General features: G+C 39.9%; 2 protein-coding genes across 2 annotated transcripts; one reads left to right on the top strand and one right to left on the bottom strand.

The window, feature by feature from the left end:
- Positions 1-54: 54 nt before the first annotated feature.
- Positions 55-2,293, bottom strand: LOC103706057 (crocetin glucosyltransferase 2-like). The gene is made up of 2 exons (XM_008790022.6): positions 1,516-2,293; positions 55-980 (listed from the first exon to the last, which is right to left on the bottom strand). Exons 1-2 carry the CDS (start codon positions 2,158-2,160, stop codon positions 255-257), a joined length of 1,371 nt encoding a protein of 456 aa, XP_008788244.3. The 5' UTR covers positions 2,161-2,293; the 3' UTR covers positions 55-254.
- An 11,569-nt stretch (positions 2,294-13,862) lies between these two features.
- Positions 13,863-16,592, top strand: LOC103706016 (UDP-glycosyltransferase 74E2-like). The gene is made up of 2 exons (XM_039134524.2): positions 13,863-14,545; positions 15,666-16,592. The coding sequence occupies exons 1-2, from the start codon at positions 13,898-13,900 to the stop codon at positions 16,413-16,415; spliced, it is 1,398 nt and encodes a 465-aa protein (XP_038990452.2). The 5' UTR covers positions 13,863-13,897; the 3' UTR covers positions 16,416-16,592.
- The last annotated feature ends 1,987 nt before the right edge of the window (positions 16,593-18,579 follow it).

Below are 18,579 nucleotides of genomic sequence, written 5' to 3'. Positions count from 1 at the left end.
AACTCCGGATAAATATGAGATCCTCCCGGTATAAAAAATAAAATGTCCTCCGGGTTTCGTATTCAAAGCTATTGAAATCTATTGAAGGAATGGATATAAACCAAAACGCATGGAATAGTCCTCATGCGACGTGATGTTCCAAAAGCAAATAAGCAACAGAGCACCGAAGTTATAGTCAAGAAATATAGAACGACTGGTACAAACAGCAACCACAAGCAGCCACCAAAGGTGACCAAAGCAAGCCCAGCTTATTATCACTTCGAGCAATACTTGGCCACAAACTCTAAGATGTTCCTATCCGAGCTTCCACCCTCGGCCACCGCCTTTTTGGCCAACTCCCTCCACTTGCTCGAATTCCTCCTGATCTCCTCGCTCCTCTCCCCCTCCATCACCACCCTCACACACCTCTCCACCTCCTCCCTCCCCACCAATCCCCTCTCGCCGGCCCTCGCCCGCACGCCGACCCTCCACACATCCTCGACATACTTGGCGTTCGTCGGCTGGTCCGTCCACTGCGGCACTCCCACCATCGGCACGCCCAAGCTGATCCCCTCCATCGTCGAATTCCATCCGCAGTGCGTCAGGAAGCAGCCGACCGCCTCGTGCGACAGCACCGCCATCTGCGGGCTCCACGAAACCACCAGCCCTCGCTCCGGCGACAAGTCCTCCGCGAAGTTCTCCGGAAGCTTGGAGGCTTCCGAGGATCTCACCACCCAGAGGAATCGTTTGCCGCTGCCGAGAAGGCCGAAGGCGAGCTCCGCCATCTGCTCGGGGCCGAGCGGGGTCATGCTGCCGAAGGACACGTAGACGACGGAGTTGGAGGGCAGTGAGTCCAGCCATTGCATGCAGAGGTCGACGCTCGGGGTGTAGAGGTCGAAGCCATAGTGGGAGTCGGATGGGAGCCGGTTGTCCAAGTACGAGGATGGCACCGTGGGCCCCATCGTCGTGGCTCGCCATGTGGATGCCATGTAGCCAGCTTCCTGCTTAAATTTCCAGCAATATCTTAAAAATTAAAAATATAAAATATATAATTCATTTTCATGAGGGCTATATCTTAAGTCCTATTATTGTAGCTACCGTGGCATCCCGTATCATTTTGGAGAATTTAGAATTACATAGTGGGGACAAACTAGATATAATATGAGGTTGGACTATGTAGTGATAGGTATCGATATGACTCAATAACAAGGACCGACGAAATGAGTCATTCATGTAGTAGTGAAGACTATGGCTAGGGCTCCCTTCGACAACCATATCCGTAAATACATTGCAAATTGCATTTATGACCATATTAAAAATCAAATTCAGCTGTTCAATCCAGAAAATAAGGATGCAATCGTGGCAAGGAGAGCCTGAGGACAGAACATGCCAAGCTGTCACAAGTGTATAGCTAATGCAAAATAGAGCTACCACACAAAAATAGCCGCCGATAAAAATCAATCATGCGAAGAAGCTAGTTACTAAAACATATTGGATTGGATTCTGTGAAACAATATGACAAACACAAACACGTACCTCAGGCTCCAGCTCGTAGAAGGAGTTGACGAAGACCGCATCGGCCTTATCCAAGTTCTTATACTGTTCCAGCACCAGCTTCAAGTACGACGCGAAGAGGCCGGCGTCCGCCTGCGAAACGAAGGACGGCATGTCGTCCGGCTCGAGCCGGGGCAAACCGGGCAGCGAGACCGGCTCAGTCACCGGTATCCCGAGCCGGCGCTCGTTCACGTGCCCGTAGACTATGTTAACGCCGCACGGCTGCGTGAAGAACGCCGCGGTCGCCAGCCCGCGCCGCTCCCCGACTTCTCGGGCCCACGGGAAGAAGGAGTCATAGACCAGAGCCCGGACCGGCCGGCCCGCGGCCCGCTCGGACCGGATGAGCTCGTCGAGGGTCGCGGATCCGACCGACTCGACGCGGTCGAGGTAGGCCTCGATGGAGTCGGCGGAGGCGAAGCCGCCCTGGTCGAAGCCGTCGGAGATGGTGGCGAGTGCGACCGGTCCGGGTTCGGGGCGGGTGGTGGAGAGGACGAAGCGGGTGGTGGCGAGGGTGGCGAGGAGGCCGCGGGAGGAGAGGCGCTTGGCGAATTGGAGCATGGGGTTGATGTGGCCTTGGCTCGGGTAGGGGAGGACGAGGACGTGGGGTTGGTGGCTGCCGTTCTCCATGCTCTCTTCTTTGAGTGCTTCCCTTTGAGTTCCAGTAGGGAGCTTAATTTGGTGTCAGTTGTATTTATAGCTGAAGATGAGAGAGAGAGAGAGAGAGAGAGAGAGAGAGAGAGAGAGCGAGAGCGAGCCACTTGGCCAGCATTTGTGGCGGACAAAGAAAGAGTTTTGTCTTGATTTTCTTCACATTTACATTGAGAAGAAATGCTATATTTCTTATTAATTTATGTGGCATGATGTTGGACTGGTATTCCAGTTCTGATCAGCTAATTAGTATATTAGTATAGAGGTTTGATTGCTTTGTTGATTGGACTCCTGTGTGTTATGAGAAGCATCTTCCTAATCCAATGGAAAAAATGTCATCCAGATCCTGCTACCGTCGTTCATCTTACGACACGAACTTAGCATTCTACTGATTGGTCGGTTGACTTCTGCGAATCCGACAATGAAAATACGACATATTCGCTTTGAACAGGCCGTCCTCACTTGTTTGGCTGTGGCGGAATGGAGGAATCATTGTTGGCCAAGATAAGATTCTTGGCTATATAATTATTCAGATTAAAATAGCTGCTTTGAGTTGATTTGCAAATTAATAAAAAGGGCAGGCGAGACTATCGCTATTGCAAGATCTCTCCGTTTGGAATAATTGATTTAAACTTATAAAATTAATCAAGATCATATATATATATATATATATATATATATATATATAACTTATGAATATAACTATTTTAAACCTCGAATACCTTATGTATTGGTAAGAATTTTAAGATTTGAATGCACACTTTAATGTGATTGGTGACCCTTTTTTTGAGTTTACAAATTATGAAAACACATGATATGTCAATTGTAATCCTATAACTATAATTACTTAAAATAATACTCAATTTAAGCTATAAGAACCAAATCAAATTCTTTTTCTTCCAATCTCCCATGCAAGACGCCATCTATTTGCCCTTCGTATTCTTCTATCAACGGTCTTGGGTGATAGAACTTGGCCAGAGCACAAAAAACAAAGAGGAGCTATGGAAGAGGTCCTTCCATAATATCTGTATCATGCCTCCGGCCCGAAATCGCAATCTGGGGGTTGCGGCAACTACCACATACTTATAGAAAACTCTTCTCATGAGTATGCGAGGCATCTTATCATAATATCACAATCAACAACGGAAATAATTTAAATAACAACTTCTAATTAAATAACAGAATTAAAAGTTTTATAAAATCAATAATATTCCAAAATCTTTCATCAACTCTAAAACAAAATCTAGTCTAAATATATCAAAATTTTATCTCTAATCACTCTCCCATGATAAATCTCTGAGTCAAGTTAATTCTTCGAATATATAAAAATAATAAGAAATCGTATAATGAGCTAAACAACCCAGTAAGTAATGAATACCTTAACTAGATAGTTCATATAATAACATAAAATATAAATACAAATTACGATGAATCAGTATAAAGACATAATTAATTTTGTTTCAAAATACAAATCTATTAAAATCTATATCTTTTAAATATTCATATACATAATCATAAATCTGATTCGAAACAAATTGTATTTAACACAATAATTGTAGACTATGGCCACACTGATACCCTGTGGCTAGGCTAGAAATAAAACTGTACTTATACCATGCGGAGTAAGCTAGAATACCGCACTTATATCTTATAGAATGGACCAGAATACGACACTTATATCCTGCGGATTGTGCCAAAATACTACACTTATACTCTACAGAGCAAGCCAAAATACTACATTTATACCAGTGGGTCAGAAGCAGAATCAATGAGCTCAATTATAGTCAGAGTGCAATGCATAATCCCAATTGGCAAGATTCAGAACATAGTCAGGTTGAAGTTCAAATCTAATATATCTCAAATTTTTAAAATATTACTTCAAGTTATATATTTATTTTTCATTCAAAACATCATCTCATAAATTTATAAATTACATATAAATCGATTAAAAATTTATTTGATATAAAAAATAATATTATATAAATAAAAAATCTAGAAAAGGCAGATCATTACTTATCTTGCAAATGCAATCCAATTAATCCCAAAATTTTTCTCAGATCATAATATTCTAAAATTATACTTTTCATTAGAATTTCACCATAATTATTTTAAAAATAAAAATCCTAAATTCCGACGCCCTCATAGGGCTGACCAAGCAGGAGTGCCTGACATTCGGGTTGGTCCAATTAAGGTGAGTTCATCGAATCATTCGAACTAGGGCATAGATAGTTAAACAGAGATCGGAGGTGATCAAATCTAATAGTGTTTGGCAAGAGTCGGAGTGAGGGTGACATGCCACCCAACAACCCTAGATCAGGACCCTTCACCTAGGTCGATCCAGAAATCACTAAAACTTGTGCTTATAGGGTCCAATCAACTCTAGAGAGAGAAAGTCCAAATGGAGAGAAAAACTTTGTAGACAAGGAAATAAGAGAGATAAAGGATGGGAAAGAGAGAGAAAGAGGGAGACGAGAGAGAGAATAGACAGAAAATAAGAGAGAAATAAAGAGAGAAGAGAGGAAGAGAGAGAAAAGCGAGAAGATGGAGAGAGACTCTCTTCATGAATGAGGAAGTTCCTCTTCCCTTCTTCTTTCCCTTCCCCCTTTTCCCTGCAGGTCCAAGGGGGTGGCAGCCACGGTGGCCCAGCCACCCACCAGACGGTGACCATAGGAGGCCACAACCCTGACCAAACCTGGCGGCTGGTGGCAGAGGAATTAGAAGATGAAGACCGAAACATGGCATCCCTGTTTTGGGTGATTTTCGGATATTTGCTGGCTTAAATCATGATGGTTCATGGCTAAAATACTAGAAAGGATAGAGAGAGAAAAGAAGACAAGGAGCACTTACCTCGGTCTAGTAAAGTGGTCCAGCGGCTCTTTTCGGTGACAAATCAAGGAAGAAGATCCAAAAGAGGAGCATGGGATCGGTGGCTTGATCTTGGGTGAACTCAATGGAGGAGGAGAAGGTCGTTAAATAGACAATCCCAGCCTTATCCGGCCGATCTTTGGATCACGATGAGTTTTTCGATATCCGACGCGATTGAGGAGGAAGAAGACTCCCAGCTAAAGCCTTCTTCTTTGCCTTCCTCACATGTAGCACATGTGAAGCTTGGCCCAAAACTTGGCTGGCCAGTTAAGTGGACCAGCCCTGGGTTTCAAAATCTCAAGAGTGATGCAGTTGGACATGGTGAGAAAAACTTGGCTCTTTTATTTCAACTTTTAGAAAAAAGCAACTCCAGCGTTGGCCTGCCTTGCACGTGCCTTACTAAGAAATGCCGCTACCATGCATCACCATCTGATGTCATGAGCGTGTTTATACTTATAATACCAAAACGTGTCAAACAAGGAAGATGAAAAGTTTAGACTGTATTCTTATATATCATAATTAATTTATAGGAACGGCAATAATGTGCATATATGGATGTCAAAATCAATGGGATGGAAGGTGGTTCAATTTCAAAGCTTGACACGACTAATGACAAATGCTGTCTATAAAACATATAAAAAAAGGTTATCTCGAGGCCTCGGACAATCTTACTTGGACAAGTTCAGGAGTATGGTTGACAGAATTTGGCATGATAAAGCCAATACAAGTGCATTTGTTTTCCTTTTTAAAATACACCACCTTTTTATTTTAATTTTTATAATAAAAAAAAGCCGATAAAGCAGCCATCCAGCTTTTATTGAAGAACACAAGTAGTTATAACAGTAGAAAAAAAAGAATTACAGAAGCTAACAGATATTAAATTAGAGCGAGATAATATAACATAACAAAAGCAGTTATAAAAATAATAAGGATAAAAAAAACTCAAAGAAATATATAATGCAACTTCAGCTTAGCAAAGAACCAGCTTGCCGTCCCACATCGAATAATCCATTTGCTCAAGTACTAGCAACATCAAGCTCTATTTAACAAGGTAGATAATTTTCTTATTTTGTACTAAATTTTTGTGTGCTCATTAAGCAACTATGTGTTGTAGAGCTTGGACCAAAATATTTATACATATAAATTTTCTGCAGCAACCAAATTTATAGAAAATTACTTATTCATCAAAATTCTAATATTTCTTTCTTTCCGTCCCAACCATAAAAGGACATGAACGAGCATCATAACTACCGGGCTGCGCAGCTTTGAAAAATTTTCTCTTTCTCCAATCCAAATATATATAGTCCTTCAAAAATTTGGTGAGAGCGCATCACACCACCTAAATGACAATATTCTCTCTAGATGGAAGCAAAAAAGAAATTGCGCTCTCAGAATAAATAATCCACACATTCAAAGGAGTGGCAACCTAATACGCGCGTCCTCCCATATTTAAAATATGCTATCTTGACGAGCGTTAAGGTTGGAAAAACTGACGCAAGACTTTGTCTTTCCATCTCCATAAGATCACACCTGCGTGTATAAAAAATTAATATTAAGGTTGCTCGCCTCCCAAGGAAGCGGATCACGCAGACGGAAGGCACGCAGCTCCTTGGATGGAACACGCCAAAAGCTATACTTCACGGCTGACGCATGCTTTCTCGGCATGGAAGTGAAAGTTTCGGGCACGTTCTCGCTCGAGGAGATGAAACACAGGAAGCTTAATTTGGACAGAGTTGAGCGTGAGGTCACTGCTGTCGCAAGGCTCCTCCTACGCCGCGGCCGTCATCGGCGTCTTAGCCGGCCGGCAATCACGGGATTATATTATAAGATTTTTTTCTTTTTTTTTTGACAGATACTTCTGCTCGAATGTCAAATATTTCCTTTTCGGGTTCATGTAAATATATTTATTCTTCAGTTATTTAATTTATTCATTTTATCAAAAAAAATATATAGTTGCAGACATCTCAAAAAATGGTGACCTTGGAGTCTGGATGAGAGATCCACTTCCCTTGCCGTCAATCACACTGACGAGCGTACTACATTGCTCATCTTAGGTTGCACCTGACACTGGCAGAGATCCAAATCCACTACGGTTGGATCCGCCGTCAGAAATGATTTAGATGAGAACCTATTGTGATCGCAATAGATATCTTAACAATGTAGGAACTAATCTCTGTTTAAATAACCAATTTTCTTGAGTTAGAAAGATTGCTAACCAAGCATGAAGTGTGATTTCTCATTATGCAAGGTTGATATAGCTGTCGAAATTTGCTTCTTCATTACCAAATCCATTTTAGCTCTTTCAAGAACCTATAATAATTTTGTCATCATCTCCAATTAATGTAAGCAACTCCAATCCACCTCACGATTTAAACATGCAAACTTCATTCTTTTTGACTAAAGCCAAAGTCATACTATTATTGCCCTTCCTTCTCCAGTAAAAAATCCTTCCTCATGTTTCATGCTTGGTGTCTTTTCCTTCTAGTCTTGCGAATACAGGATTCATAGTTTTTTTATTTGACTGATATTTAATATTTTTTCCATAAAATTTACTTTCACGTGAACTACCATCTCCTTGATCATAATCCTTCAAGCTAAAATTTGGTTAAATATATATGACTCTATTTGAGTAAGATATAGATATATATATAATTAAAAGAGATATATAGCTCTTGTTAGATTTTGTTTATCAAATTTTTATAATCAGAATATCCTTAGTTCCTCTCTTTGTGGATATCTATGAAAACTACGGTTCGGAAATTAAATATATAATCTAGATGTGCCTCTTTTTATTTCTATGCCTCTATTTCTCATCTACAAGGTTTCACTTAGTCATCTCAAACCTATTGAAGTCTAGGATCTAAGATTAATTTTATATAATTTCTATTTTTTTCTATAATTTTGATAAATATGATTAACAAATTAAATATATAATTCACATACATCTCTTTTTGTTTCTACGTCTTTATTTCTCATCTACATAGTTTCTCTTGGACATCTCAAAAAAATAGTGGTACTCTAGGTTTTAGGATTAATTTATTCATATAACTTCTATTTTCTCTATAATTTTGCTTTAGTTTTATTTGTGTGTTATTATCTTGTTTTGTACTTTCTGTCAAAACTTTCTTCTATATCTTATAGTTTATATTTTTATAATTTTATATAATTATTATATTTTTATTATTTTGTTTTTAGTTTAATTTTATGGTTATTATAATATTTTATCTTGGTTTAATATATATTTAAATATTTGTTCCGATCCTTTCTACTCTTCTAATAAGTTTTCTTACTTCATCACTTTTTATTTTTGTTACATATTTTAAACATGGTTCTTCTTACTTTATTTAGTTTTATTTTAATATTTAAAAATAGAAAATTGAAATATAATTAAGCTATTATATGTTCTTTACTATTATTATTTATTGTAAAACATGGGTTATACATGCCTGATTGCTAGTTTAGGAAAAAAAAATATCAGAAAATAATTTTTATCAACAAAACCAAATAAAGAAAGAGAGCAATCCATACGCGAATCAACATAAAAGAAAGCGAGCAACCTGCTCCCCATCATGTCCTCCTGAGGACTTTCACTCCTCTTCTCGCTACGCTCTTTTTCCTTTGCAGCTCTTCTGACATCTTTTTCCAAACCGGCCGTGGCGGCATGAGCAGAGGCGGCCCAATACATTTGGAGGCCTAAGATGAATTTAGTGAATGAGGCCTTTTTTTTAATAATAAAAAATTTTAGAAAGTACAAAATTTTTAAAAAAAATGATATAGAAATAGATAGCTGTCAAGTACACTATTTCAACAAAGATGCATGAATCTAACTAAGATAGACAAAAAACCTCTTCAGTTTAATATAATTCTTGATTAGAAGCACGGAAAAGTAATTACTCTAAAAGAAGGCCTATGAAACTGATTAAATAACTGAGGTAATGCTTGGCAATACTGTTTACCATGTCAAGCAAGAGCAAAATAGGAAAAGGTTATCCCATGGCACTTCATGGTCAAGGCAATGGAAAGAATTTGTTCAGAAAGGGATCCCTCTATAAGAGAAAGTAGGGTCATTATGGGAAATTCACTCCATCTAATTAATAAAAGTCTAATCCTATCATCTCCTTTTTTTTTTCTTTTTTTTTTTTTGCTAAAACGGGCATTTCATACATCACGGGTACGAATACATCCAATAAAATCAGAAAACAAAAAATCTCCTTCAAGTGAGTACCAAAGCAGCAACCGCAACATCACAGCACAGCAACCATTTAATCCCCCTGGCCCCCTCCCTCCAAGAAGTCCATCTCCATTCCCCCTTATCTTTCTTCCTGATGGCCCAGCTGGATCAGGAGTAATGTGAGGGAAGGAAAACCAAGACCAAAACCAAAAAAGCGAAGGGATGAGAGATAAGAGTGGCTTCAGACGTGTATCAAGCCAACCAAATCCCTCCTCTCTCTTTCTCTCCACCCAAAACAAAACTACTATCCCCAACTTCCCAAATTGCCCCTCTGCAGGCCGGAAAACTCTCCACCTCCCTTCCATCAAGAGGGAAGACTCGTAGCCAGCTCTTGTTCCCGTTTTATATGGGGCATTTGCTTCCTTTTGGTCATGGTCAGATACAAAAAACAGGGCAAGGAACCTCCCTCTCCCCCCCCCCTCTCTCTCTCAATCTCTTTCTCTCCTCTCCTCTCTTTATTTCATCGCAAGTCGGTGCCTCTTTACCTTCTCCCTTCCTTCTATGGTTATCTTCCCTTTGCCTCCCGGAGGCCTTCCATTGGCTTGGGGCCTTAGGCGACCGAGGGCCCTGGATCGAAGGTGAAGGTTAAGTTCGGCATGAACCCAAGATGATGAAGATGAGGTTTGCTATGCTCCGAGAAAAAATATCCCGTGCTAACATAATGAGAGATCGGTGATGTGTGTAAGGGCCCAGTGTACTGGCCGGTTCAAAAGACTATGACGTCCAAATATTGCACACGAATCTTAAAGCAAATAAGAAAAAAATAATTAATTTGCCTCACGTGTCCTGCACGTGAGACGGAAGAAGTGGACTCTTTCTAAGAGTCAATCTTCTCCTCGATTCCATTGGAAGATGAATTCCGACTTGCAGACTTTGGGAAACCCCAGGAATTGAACTATAAAATTACTCATCTCTTCTCTTTGAGCACCTTGCCGGTGAGTTCCAAACAACCACCACCGAATTTTCTACCTCCTCGCCACATCTCAGTCACCATGCTCACATGGGAGTGCAGCCAAGTATTTCACCAGAGTTGATGTATTGATCTCTAACTCTTCTTTTGTTCTTTTCCGACCCCAAGACTGCCACTCATGGCCTAATTAGAAAAGTTGGCCGCTGAATTTGGCTATGAGAGGTTCCCTTGGTTTGAGTTTTCCTCCTCTAGTTTGATCACTGATGTGAATTTATCATTATTTGGGACCGAGGCTCCTGCCAAAGCTCTAATCGGGTTCTGGTCCACCTCCATGAAATGAGGTGGAGCCGGTGAACCGGGCTGTTCCATTCTTCTCCTTGTTTTGAACCGATCTAATGTCGGTTTTTCTTATTTTCTCCCCATCACCAGCCACATGGCCGATGGTGTTGCTGCCATGATCATTGTTGGAGCTGGTCGGAGCCGCTGCCTTTGGGGGTCGCTACCATGGGGATGGTTGGCTGTAGAGCCTCCTCTTTCCTCTCTTTTGAGAAGAGAACATGGGTTCTCTCTTGTTTTCTCTCTCTTTCTCTCTTAGTCTCTCTCTCCTATGTTTCTCTCTCTTTATTACTCCTCTCTAATCTTTCTCTCTCTACATATTTTAATGGACCAATGGTAGGTCTAGGTATTTTGTGAATTCGGGTAGATTCTAAGAAGGGCCCCAGACTGGTGTAGTGTGACCAGGGGTCCTAAACCAGTATTGCGCGACTAGGATCTCCAAGCTAGTGTTGCAAATCAGGGAGTTCCAGATCGGTGTTATGCAATCATAGGAGGGTTCCGGGTCGACGTTATGTGGCCCTAGGAGGGTTCTAGGTCGGCATTATGTGGCCTCAGAAGAGTTCCGGGTCGGCGTTATGTGCCCCTAAGAGGAGTTTCTAGCTGACCTTGTTATGATCATACATTATAATCCATGGACGGTTATGATTATTCTACTGATGAGATCTGATTGTAGGTAAGCAATTGCCTAGGTAAGAAAGTGTTAAGCAGGATACTTTGCCCTCGAGTTCATAGATTGAGAGATGGATCGGTGTTTGTTGTACCCGAGTCTATCACGAGGGAGGTAAGAATCTCTTAACACAATCATGGTTGGATTTGCCGGTATGTGTGAAACATGGTGTGCCAGCCATAGGTTGAGTTATGATAGTGTGGTTGCTGGCCATAAGTAGAAGCATGGTATGTGTTTGGCTTGCCACCGGCTGGAGCATGGCTGGGTTTAATCTAATGCTTCATTGCCGAATTAATGCAATCCAACAGAAAACTCCATCCAACTTTCTGCCAGATCAAACCTAACACAGCTGAATCTAATAATGGTCGATTTGGACCGAACATGTACAAAATTGAATGATTTTGGTCTTTCTCCATTTGCTGGCACCTCTATACAAATTTCCTCATCTTGTGTAGAAGAAAAAGTTAGCATGCAACTTCAAAAATTAGCCGGCTGACCAATTTGGCCAATCATGTGCTCAACCAGCAGCTTAACTCGTACCTGGTTAGGCTTAGATATTTCAAATGCCAGCATAGTTTAGGTTGAGTTTTTGTTATATTTTAGGTTGTGTTAGATAGGCTTGAGCTAAGATGGCCTTTTACCAAAAAAGGAAAAGTTGAACTAGGTTGTCCAAAACCTTCATCAAGCTAAGCCTGATCTTATTGCGGAACTACGTTTTTGAGCACTAGGACAAAACATATATAAGCTTTGTAAATCTAATAACACTAAGGTTTGACGAGGGACACAAAAAACTCTTCATCTTCCTAATTTAATGCGTAGAGACGGCCCATGATCTTACATTGAGACCAATGAAAAAACAACATTTGGCATCGAGATCTAGTACTAGCAGTGGTCTGATGAGCATAGGATCCAACTCACTTCCTCGAGCAAAATTTTACGAGTGCATGCTGCATGTGTTAATGTATCATACTTCTATAATTTTTGCACAACAATTTGAAAATCCACTGATCAATGAAATAAAGTATAAGCCAAAACCAAGATAGGAGAAGGCAGAACAAATAAGATAAAAGAGGAGGAGGAGATGGGGAATTCAAACTCGAGCAACCATATAATCCAAAAGAGGCAGGACAAACGCACACCCAAATAATACGTTGAACCGGGCCAAGGTATAATACCTTTTGTCCACAACCCACATCTCTCCTTGCTAGAGCACGAGAAACAAAGCGTGCTCTCAATAGTACATTTTGGTGGGTCTTCCAAAAGATTATTGTGATTTGGAGAGTCACATGGATTCATTGGAGAAAAATTAATGAAATCCATCTGTCCAATCTGCAAGGGAGACCATGGACCCTTGTGATCTAGGGAGCCATTGTGATTTAGCGGGAGAATGGGTATTGTTTCCTCAATAGAAATTGGCCAAATTCCTTCTCTCCGACGAATGTCTAACCACATCCAAGGAGCCTCCAACTAGAGATAGCAATTAGATCAGATCGGATCAAATATAAATCTGATTGGATGCACAATAAATTAAAAATCTGTTAATCTGAATCTGATCGCTTTATTAAACATGTAATCTATTCAGATGTATAATAGATTAAATAATTTAAACGAGTTAAACTATTGAGCATTATGATCCCTACCTCCAACCTAAAATTTATATTTGTGTAGTAACTACGTTTCTATGGCCAAACTTACATGTATGTTATCCTATCATCACACAAAATAACCACTGCGAACCATAATAAAAGAAACGACAAAGATGGTAGCTTGGTTCCACAAGGGTGTTGGGAGTTTATTGGGAAAGAGGGCTAAATCCAGGAGGCTGAGTTGCACGCGGAACTCATCTCACAACAGACAAAGTTAGATTGGGAAGAAAGTACAAACAGTCAGGCTTTCATTAATGAGGGATTGGTGCATCTGACCTAAACATTTAATAGCAGTACATCCGCATTGGACCCATTAGGATTTTTTTTATTAAAAAAAAAACATCTCTTGCAAAAAAATGAACGATCTCCTTTCTTGATATCACCCGTTAGATTGCTCTTCCCATATAGTTGTTAAAGCACTCCAAATTTTTTCACCCATCCATATCTAAAAGATCTCAAAGTAATTATTACATGATTTTAAAACTAATGGTGATCCGTATAAAAAAAATATTTTTCTCTGCAGATACAATTCTGTCACATCTCCCTCATCCTTCTCGGAGAGCACTGTTGGATAAGCAAAAAGGTGTGGTCTCAAATCTTTGTCTTCATTCGTGATCATAAAAACTTGTAAATATCTTATCTTCTCTAAAAGAATAATATCTATTATTTCTTTCAAACTGCAAGTATTATCATAATCCATAGAGATGCTCTGAATGTAACTGGATACAACTTGAATCCAATAAATAATCAACCTACTCAAACAATATAAGCCATGTTATTTGTCAATTATTTTCTGGCTGGAATCATATGATACATATCATCTTGAGCCATTCAAACCATATCTTTTGCATGCATTTAGTCATGTCAACCTTTGTGTACATGGTCATTGTTCTGTAGGATGCCTAATTAAGTCTCACAAGTTTACACACACACACACACACACACACAGATATATATATATATATATAGCTCCTCTGCACCTATATATAATATTGATCATATTTTCCATACTATATATACATGAAGGCTTGGTTGAGAAGATAAGAGCTGTGAGGGATGAAATGAAGAGAGAAAAGATGGCATGCAAGCCTCATGTTCTTGTGCTACCCTACCCTCGGCAAGGCCACATCAACCCAATGCTCCAATTTGCGAAGCTCTTATCCCACCGGGGCCTTAAGACCACCCTTGTGCTCACCGTCGGCATAACCAAGTCCATGCACGGAGAAGTCGGCTCGGTCGGTATCGAGACCATCTCCGATGGCTACGACGACGAACACGCGAGGGAAAAGGACACCATAGAAGCCATCCTCCAACGGCTCCAGTCTGTGGGCTCCCGGACCTTAGCTGAGCTGATTGAGAGGATGAAAGCCTCGGGCCATCCGGTGAGCTGCATCGTGTATGATGCGATCCTTCCTTGGCCATTGGATGTCGCCAGAGATCTCGGCGTGCTCGGAGCTGCATTCTTGACTCAGCCGTGCATCGTCGACGCCGTCTACTACCATGCGTACCGTGGATCGCTGGCGGTGCCGCCGGTGGGCTCTACATTTCAGCTGACGGGGTTGCCGGAGCTCGGAGCTTCCGATCTGCCATCTTTTGTTTCGGTCCCCGGGTACAGTCCAACTCACTTGAAACTACTGGTGAACCAGTTCTCCAACATGGAGACTGCCGACTGGGTCCTTTGCAACACTTTCCAGGAGCTGGAGAATGAGGTGGGTGCTGTATGCCCATGAAAGATCCATATTTTTTGCCAAAATTTTAATTTATAACATGGTTATGGATTCTTAGCCGGGTTTTGGGTCTTTCTTGAGGTATGGGATCATAATTTGTGAATATTCATATGAGGTAGACTCGATTTTACTTGGTTGATAATATATATTTGATCACGCTTAACGCACTCAAATCTAGGATTCCTTGGAGGTTTTGGAGTCCAAATCATTATTCTTACATCTCAACTTTTACATGAATATGATCTTATTTTGCGGGAGGCATTTGTTGCTGAAAAAGAAAAGAAAAACGAGGAAGCTGGTAAAGAATAGGGCGGGCGAAGGGGGAAAGTGGACTTGGAAATTCTACTCAAAGCGAAAAAAAAACTATGATTTTCCTTTACCTATTTACGTAACTTTTTATAGTCTTGCTGAGGCCATAAATTACTTTGTTAAATTTTGTGCAAAAGCACAAACAAGTGAAGATTTTACACTAGATCCAACCTTGGGTTAAGTACGGAGGGAAAAAATAGTTAATATATAAAATACTAGAAGCTAATTAAGAGAAAAGAAAGGGAGCGTTCATCATGATTTTGAGTCGTTAGACACACACACTCATACATATATATGTATGTATATGTTGAAAAGAAAGATTTCATTGAGACATCAATGAACGGGAATACAGCTCTCTCCTTAGAGGAGCGGGATATAGAAAAGATACAAAGGAGAAATTGATTACAAAAGGATTAAGAGGGAGGTGGTGAATCGTTAACTTTTTATCAAAAATTTAACAGAAAATGTAGAAGAAATCTCTCTCTCTCTCTCTCTCTCTCTCTCTCTCTCTCTCTCTATCTCTATCTATCTATCTATATTTTGAGCAAAGCAGTATGTGAAAATTTCTTAGAAAATAAAAACTCAACATTCGGTAACTCTTTTTCTCTTTCATTAGATCAACTGATTCAAATAATAGGGAAAGCATGCATATTTACTAGCTTTGTTTTGATGAAACATGTATATTTACTAGCTGTTTCAGCAAAGAAAGGCTTCCGAGCATGTGTCTATATGGTTTGCTGCATTGAGATTATATCTTTTCATAAAGTTCCTACAATGCAAAAATTGTTTTCAGGCGATCAATTGGATGGCAAATTATATGCCAATGAAAGCGATTGGGCCAATGGTCCCATCCATATACATAAATGCACACTTGGATGGAGACAAAAACTATGGTGTTGATCTATGGAAGGCAGATGGTGCTGTCATGAACTGGCTTGACAAAAGAGAACCTCACTCGGTTGTGTACGTATCCTTTGGAAGCATTTCAAAAGTAGGGCCAGAGCAAATGGAGGAATTGGCATGGGGGTTAGGCAAGAGCAGTCACTACTTTTTGTTGGTAGTGCGAACAAGGGAGAAGGATAAGATTCCAATGAAATTTATGGAAGAGACAAAGGAGAAAGGATTGGTGGTGCCATGGTGCCCACAACCAGAGGTATTAGCCCATAAGGCAATTGGATGTTTCGTGACGCATTGCGGGTGGAATTCAACCTTGGAGGCGATAAGCCTCGGAGTGCCGATGGTTGCGGTGCCGCTGTGGACGGACCAACCGACGAATGCCAAATGTGTGAAGGATATTTGGAGAGTAGGAGTGCGAGCAGGAGTAGATGAGAATGGGATTGTGAGGAGGGATGAGATAGAAAGATGCATAAAAATGGTGATGGAAGGAGAGAAGGCAATAGAAATCAATGGGAGTGCAAGGAAGTGGAGGGAACTGGCTATGAAGGCATTGATGGAAGATGGACCTTCTAACAAGAACATCAATGATTTTGTAGCTAGACTAGCAACTAAGAAGGATCTGAAGAGCATAACTTCAGCTTCATGAAAAATTTTGGAAGCTTTTTTTTATTTTTTGTTTGATGAAAATAACTTGTTGGAAGCTGCCTGTCATGAAGAAAAAGGTTTTACAATGCTCTGTGTTTACTAGTCTATAATGAAGTCAGTTGACTTCCCTTCACTGTTATTGCTTGCGATTCTAAAATAGCGAAGGGGTTTAACTCCATTCAATCTTGAATGATGCTATTGCAATTATGTTGGAACCAGATGATAAAAAAATAAAAAGGGCAAGAATAAGCGCAGATTGTTTATTCTAGAACAGGCGAACATCAGCCTGTTGTTGCCTTGTTCTTGTCCCATCCTCAGCCTGTTCGATGGAACCGTCTGTGACTCTGTGTTTGGTTGAAAAATGGACACTAAATAGTGCTAATTCTGCTACTCCATGCTGCGGATGTACCACCATCCATGCTTAGCATGATGAGAAAAAATCTATCTAAACAAGGAGAAGATTTGATACTCTTTGGCAACGTAAGATGCCATCATTCAAGATTTTTCTCTTGTTGTACCTTCGGTTGCACCATAAACCCCTCCACATTTTGGAGCCTAAGAATATAATTAGGGGTGGTAATCGTTAGATACGGGTTGGATTGGATATAAGTCGGATCAAAAATTCATCAACCCATATTCACCTTTTTTATTAAACAATTCAAAACTTCAAATCTGAATCTAACCTATTTATAAATAGATAATCTGATCCGACCTACATAGCCCATTTATTAAACAGATTAAATGGGTTAGACGGGTTTTAAATAGGTTAAATGTTTTTAAACAGGTTAAACAGATTAAACGAGTTAGGTTAAATAGGTTAGAAATAGATTAAATAGGTTCCAAATAGGTTAAACAGATTTTAAACAATTAAACGGGTCGGGTCATAACCCAATCCAATTATTAAACGGGTCAAAATGGATTAAACGGGTCAAAAGTTTAAATCTAAATCTAACCTATTTAATAAATAGGTTTAGATGGGTTGACCTATTTACAAGTTAAATCCGTTTATGTCAAATCCAAACCTAGTTGAAGTGGATTATTCATAAGTTAATTAGATTGATAGGTCGGATCATAAATTATAATCTCTAAATATAATACATTCCATAGGCTCTGAAAATGTGGAGAACCACCACTTTACATTGTCCAACCAGTTAGACGCAACTCACCTATCGAAGTTATATCTTCCTGAATCAGTCTTTCTAAGGAAGAATTAGTAGGGCTCCGAGTCTGATTAAAAGATATAGTTGGGGGATGACCTTTGCATGCAAAGAATCACTCAACTGTATGAGAGCCATAAAATAAACATAGCGAAATCCGCTTCTCAAGCTACTGCACTTGTTAACTAAGGCAAAGCTAAGGTCTAGTACCATATATTGTGTCTTTTCTTAATGGTTTTGGCAGCCAACAGCCATGCACAGAAAGTTTCATTCTATACTGCCAAGGCCAGAAACCTTGAAATCATAATTCAGGAAACATGTTTTTTCTGGGAGGAGAAGTATGACTCAAAAATCTCACTAGTTCCACCTTTCCGACTGATTTATGAAACCTCCGCAAAAAAACAGAAAGACAAAGAAGAACACATCAGTTGAGCAACATCTTCAAGTATTTGAGCTACTTACAATCAAATTGACTACTTCGTTTTATCACCTCCACCAACAGTAACTAAGGTATAAAGGTTTCTGATGCATGTGTCAAATATTTTTTGTGCTGGGTGACTATTTTGTCTATTTGGGATGTTGTTCATTCTAGATGTTTTCTTTTTTCTCTTTTTCTGATCTTTCCACTTGGGAAGTGTCCCATAGAAATTTGAAAGTTAAATGTGCCTTGGAATCAAGGTGGAGGATATTCTGAGCATGATCAGCCCACCCCATTAACCATGTTATCTATTGAGTTTAGATCCTCTCTGTTTAGGATTACACCAATCACCAGCCTCCATGCAGTGAGGAACAACTAGTGATTGAGTAGGACAAGTATTAGTGTAGGACATGTACCTTGGTAGCCCTGCTCATCCTTTTTTATAATAGTTGCACTCCTTTAATGTCTCTCTCTCCAAGTGTCCCTAGATGGTATACAAATCACGCATTTATATCCAAACTTTAATTTCTTACAAAATTTCGCAAATTAGCAAAATCTTTCCATTGAAAAATGATGATTTGTTACATAAA

This window comes from Phoenix dactylifera, chromosome 2 (genome assembly GCF_051530095.1).
Source record: "Phoenix dactylifera cultivar Ajwa chromosome 2, Ajwa_hap1_PhDact_Kaust_v1.1, whole genome shotgun sequence".
NCBI classification, from domain to species: domain Eukaryota; kingdom Viridiplantae; phylum Streptophyta; class Magnoliopsida; order Arecales; family Arecaceae; genus Phoenix; species Phoenix dactylifera.
This window is presented reverse-complemented; position numbering and strand designations above follow the sequence as displayed.

Excerpts from the sequence above, each read along its gene's own strand:
- LOC103706057 (XM_008790022.6), bottom strand. The coding sequence starts at position 2,160 with ATGGAGAACGGCAGCCACCAACCCCACGTCCTCGTCCTCCCCTACCCG. Across the intron at positions 981-1,515 it reads TCTACGAGCTGGAGCCTGAG|GAAGCTGGCTACATGGCATC; the intron begins GTACGTGTTTGT and ends AAATTTAAGCAG.
- LOC103706016 (XM_039134524.2), top strand. The coding sequence starts at position 13,898 with ATGAAGAGAGAAAAGATGGCATGCAAGCCTCATGTTCTTGTGCTACCC. Across the intron at positions 14,546-15,665 it reads TCCAGGAGCTGGAGAATGAG|GCGATCAATTGGATGGCAAA; the intron begins GTGGGTGCTGTA and ends AATTGTTTTCAG.